Source organism: Physeter macrocephalus, chromosome 20 (genome assembly GCF_002837175.3).
Source record: "Physeter macrocephalus isolate SW-GA chromosome 20, ASM283717v5, whole genome shotgun sequence".
Classification (NCBI taxonomy): domain Eukaryota; kingdom Metazoa; phylum Chordata; class Mammalia; order Artiodactyla; family Physeteridae; genus Physeter; species Physeter macrocephalus.
Genome location: NC_041233.1, coordinates 33,200,071 through 33,204,600, shown reverse-complemented (window position 1 = coordinate 33,204,600; position 4,530 = coordinate 33,200,071). Strand labels below are relative to the sequence as shown.

At 36.2% G+C, this 4,530-nt stretch overlaps 1 protein-coding gene across 2 annotated transcripts in view; it reads right to left on the bottom strand.

The window, feature by feature from the left end:
• GHITM (growth hormone inducible transmembrane protein) overlaps positions 1 to 4,530 on the bottom strand; it is a 15,686-nt gene that overhangs the window by 10,092 nt on the left and 1,064 nt on the right. For both annotated transcript variants that reach the window (XM_007104034.4, XM_028481313.2), the window contains exons 2-5: positions 3,674 to 3,838; positions 2,569 to 2,668; positions 1,041 to 1,152; positions 473 to 614 (exon numbers count right to left, since the gene is read on the bottom strand). In XM_007104034.4, coding sequence (XP_007104096.2) covers positions 473 to 614; positions 1,041 to 1,152; positions 2,569 to 2,668; positions 3,674 to 3,802 — 483 coding nt within the window. In that variant the 5' untranslated portion in view covers positions 3,803 to 3,838. The remainder of the gene's footprint in view (positions 1 to 472; positions 615 to 1,040; positions 1,153 to 2,568; positions 2,669 to 3,673; positions 3,839 to 4,530) is intronic.

Genomic DNA, 4,530 nt, shown 5'->3' with positions numbered 1-4,530 from the left:
TGTTAGCATACGGTATTTGTTTTTCTCTTTCTGACTTACTTCACTCTGTATGACAGACTCTAGGTCCATCCACCTCACTACAGATAACTCAATTTCATTTCTTTTTATGGCTAATATTCCATTGTATATATGTGCCACATAAGATGGATTTTCATCTGCCTTATTTTTTAGTAAATTACTACAAAATAGAGCTGTTTGATATCTGCTGCTAGATAAGCAGAATGTTCCTGTAAGTTTGGGTTCCAACATCTTTGCTGCTACTAAAATACATATTCAACAAGGAATAATAGCTGACTTGCCTAAGAAGGTATTTCCTACTTTGTTTCAGCTGCACTAATAATTCATATATTACTTGAACAAAGATTTGTTTAATATAGTAAGGTAGTCTATCCATTTAATCCCCTCCTCTGACAGTTTTCATTTAATCTTTTGCTATTTAGTGGGAAAGGAAAACAAAAACAAGCTAACTTACCACCCAAGAGCCTCGCATCATGAAGTTCATGAGGGCAGGAGTTCTGCTCACTGCCAGGGCAGACAAAGCTGTTATGCCGATACTTCCTGCTAAGTACATATAGGTGGTATGAATTCTATCCTTCACATACTGAGGCCAAATTCTGTAAGAAACACAACACAGTTAATTTACAGAATTATGAATGTGAATTTTGGATGAATCATTTACTGGGTGGGAGATCTTGAGAACTATCACTTTATTGCTCTAAATCTTATTCCAGTATCATGGAAATAATGATGCATGTTGGAGTTACCATAAAAAATTAAGTAATATAAAACATATAAGCACTTGGTACATATACAAAACAACACATTTGCTTCTTGCTTAAACACATATAACCTTGGTAAAAGATTTTTACTTATTGTTTGAATAAATATATGCCAAGGAAATAAGAGATTCTATTTTTATTCATGTATATTTCCACACAGTTGGACCACTGGACACAAAATATTCCAAAGTGGTGAAAGATAAGGATGAGAAGAAAACTGGAACCTTTAAGGCGCGAACTGTTTGAGAACAATTTACTTACACGGCTTTTTCAATAGCTCCAATCTCATTAGACATTCCCAAGCCATAGTAGCACAAAGCTCCAAGACCAACAGCAGCCCCTCCAGCAATAAACCATCTTCCCATCTGATCAACTGCAGAACACAGGAGGAAATGCAAGTTAACACTGCTGTCTTGACTAAAATGATTAGACTTAATTAATCTTTAAGTTCACTCTAACAAAATTTGCGGAGGCAGTGTATCTGTAGATGTAGGGGTACTTCTGTGGTATATGTTATTTTATTCATAAGAGATGTGTGTTCTCGTGACACTCTTAGAAAATAAAGATGAGAAAAACATGTTAACATCACATGTTATATTTAATATTGTGTCTAAAGTGCTATTAACAAAGATGATGCTTTACATGGAGTCGAGAAAAAATGAACCAAAGAAAAATGTAATTAGTATTTATGCAGCAGGATCAAGGGAGAGGGTGCTCTTGTTTTTTAGAGTACTGAGAAGGCAATAATTTATCAACTCTTAACTGGATGGAGGTATTCACAAAGAGCATCTTGCTCCCTTTAGTCAGTTTGTTGAATTTTGCATTTGGATTTTTCCTGGGCTACTGACATGCAGTACGATACTCCCTTGTGATGCTGGGCGGCAGCACCCACTCAGCCAGCTGATCATGAGGGTAAACAGCCGACACACTTATAACCATCTGAACTCACCCAACAATTCTAGTTTTCACTTTCAGGATTCAATAAATCACAGGAAGGATTCAACACTTAATTATAAAATAGGCTTAGTGTTAGATAATTTTGCCCAGGCTTAATGTTAGATAATTTTGCCCAACTGTAGGCTAATGTTAAGTATTCTGAACACGTTTAAGGTAGGCTAGGCTAAGCTATGATATTTGGTAAGTTAGGTATATTAAATATATTTTGAACTTCAGGACATCTTCAACGTATGATGGGTTTATCAGGACGTAAGTCCATTTTAAGTCAGGGAAGATGGGTATTGACCTTTTGCAAGGTTGTTAAGGAGCAGTAGTGTTCTTTGATTTTGGGTAGATTACCAATCTAGATTCTGAACTTGGAAAGCTGAAATCCAAACTGTGAACCAAACTGACTTCATTAGGGTATTGCTTCCTGAGAGGCCCTAAAGGGGCAGCCAATCAAGATGACCCCTCTTGAACAACTAGCTTCTCATTAACATCTATGTTTTGGTGATTTACTCTTGACCTGAAACATATACAAATATTATGTTTGAAGTAAGATTCTACATGACTTCAAATGAACTTCATTAACAGATTATAACTTTCAGATCATGGCACATTAACTAATAATCCTTAAAAAAATGGTGAAAGTAAAATTTTTTTCTGGAAGAAATATGACTGGGGACCACTGAGCTCAGTGTGAAGTACCAACCTTTTCAGGGTCATCAGATACCTGAGGATGACTGCCCTTCTTCTCACAAAATGCACATATGTACAAGTTCGCATATACTTTAAGGAGGCTGTTCATGGACCTTTTTTTAAAAACACGAGTTTACTAAAGGCTGCCACCTACTTTTAAATATTTTTTCCAATGATGGTTCCAAAGCTGCCTCCTTGAGTTCTTGGCTAGTTTTCCCACGCCGAATTCCAATTCTTGTCTTGGTGGCATATTCCTGATACACATGGACACAAAGACACACACCACCCACACCAAAAGAATATTAACAACAAAATAAAACAGAGGATCTCATCACCCTAGAAAACTCTGTATAATGTAACTTGGTACTTTCTATGTATGTAAGTCATACATACTTCACTATGAAAGTATGTTAGCCAATCTAAAAAATTAAATGTAGACTCTACCTGTGCTCTATCTTTGAAGTGATTCACTAATTCATTACAACCTAACTTTAGTTCAGGTTTCAGAACTGTTTATTTCATAAACTACAAATTTTATTTATATCTCTAGAATTATCATATTTTAAATACTAACTTTTAAAAGATACGCATTCAGTAAATATTAGCTGCATTTTTTCATCTGGGAAATGGGCTCAATCCTTCCTTTAACACAAAGCCAAAGGGAGGGATGACTACTACCTCTATTTTAGCTCTTTTTCAACAGTGGAACAGTTAATTTAAGAGAAAAAAGTTGTCTCTTTTAGCTTCTGTATATTTCCTTATCTACCTCACATTTCAAAATTTATACTCCTAATGTGAATGCTAGAGCTGAAATCTACTACAAAAGGAAATGGGTTTCTCTCTAACTTGACAGATTTTGTTTTACCATTCTCTAAACAAGAGCTGAAATGACATGTTTAGTACTTATTAATAAGTTATTGGCCAAATGGTAATATTCTTAAGCTTTTGACAATAGGCTCCACGATCTCTCTGTTGAACCATACAGCTCTCAATCCTTCACAAATTACTCTAAATTATCTGAATGAGAAATTCCAAGAGCTGTAAGTAAAGGAGAAGTTACAGGCGTTCTTTTTCATATATGATAAGGATGGAACTGAATGATACAACACTAATATGGAGAAAGAGCTGATTTGGGACATTTTCAGGGCTGTTTCAGTAAATCACTAATGGTAGAATAGGGAGCTTCAAAATCTGTCAAAAAGTGGTCCCAGGAGCATACAGAGAGACAGACAATATAAAAATATTCAGATTATCTTTACCCTGCTGGGTGGTAAGAGCCACTGATTTTTCGTGATGGAATTCTTCACAACAGGGGAGGCTTTGGTGAGAGCTGGGTGGAAAACCCTGGAAGGTAGTGTCCGGAGACACACAAGTCTTGCGGCCAGCATGGTGGTGCACCAGGTTTACCAAGTAGATCTGAAATGCTAGTTAGAGACAGAGACAAAAAATCACCCATTGGCTCTAAGAAAGAGCCAATCATCTCTTAGGAGGAAAGGTGAAATAAAGTGACCTTTTAAAATGATAATGATGAATACTCTGCTTGTCCCTTGTTAGTTCAAGAAATCCATCCCACAGAACTGGTTTGGGATGGACCACCAAAATGGGTTTAAATCCCAATCGGAACAATAACAAGAGGAATGACTTTTAAGTTATGTGTCCAATACAGAGTGGATTTAATATCTTAAGAGAATTAAGGGGTGTGTGATGGATTTTATACATGTGGTTTTGGCTGAAGATTTATACCAGCATTCAGTGGGAAAATTTAAAAGAGAGCTAAGAATAACTTTGGGCAGAGGAAAAATGTCATCCAAGAAGTGATTAACTCTTCAAGGTCATACTACATTGCAAGGTTATAAAACATCAGTGGAAACCAAGCATGCCAAGTATTACTTCCCTTCAAAATATGATATAAAAATATTCAAGGTATTGAAACCACCTGGGATGTATCTTAAAAATGTAGATTCCTAGGTCTAACTTCGGTCCTAATGATTTAACCCCTAGGAATAGGACACAGTAATATGTATTGTAACTAGCACCCCAAAAGCTAAGAATCGTTGCTTTTTTTTTTTTTTTTTTGTACGCGGGCCTCTCACTGTTGTGGCCTCTCCCGTTCCGG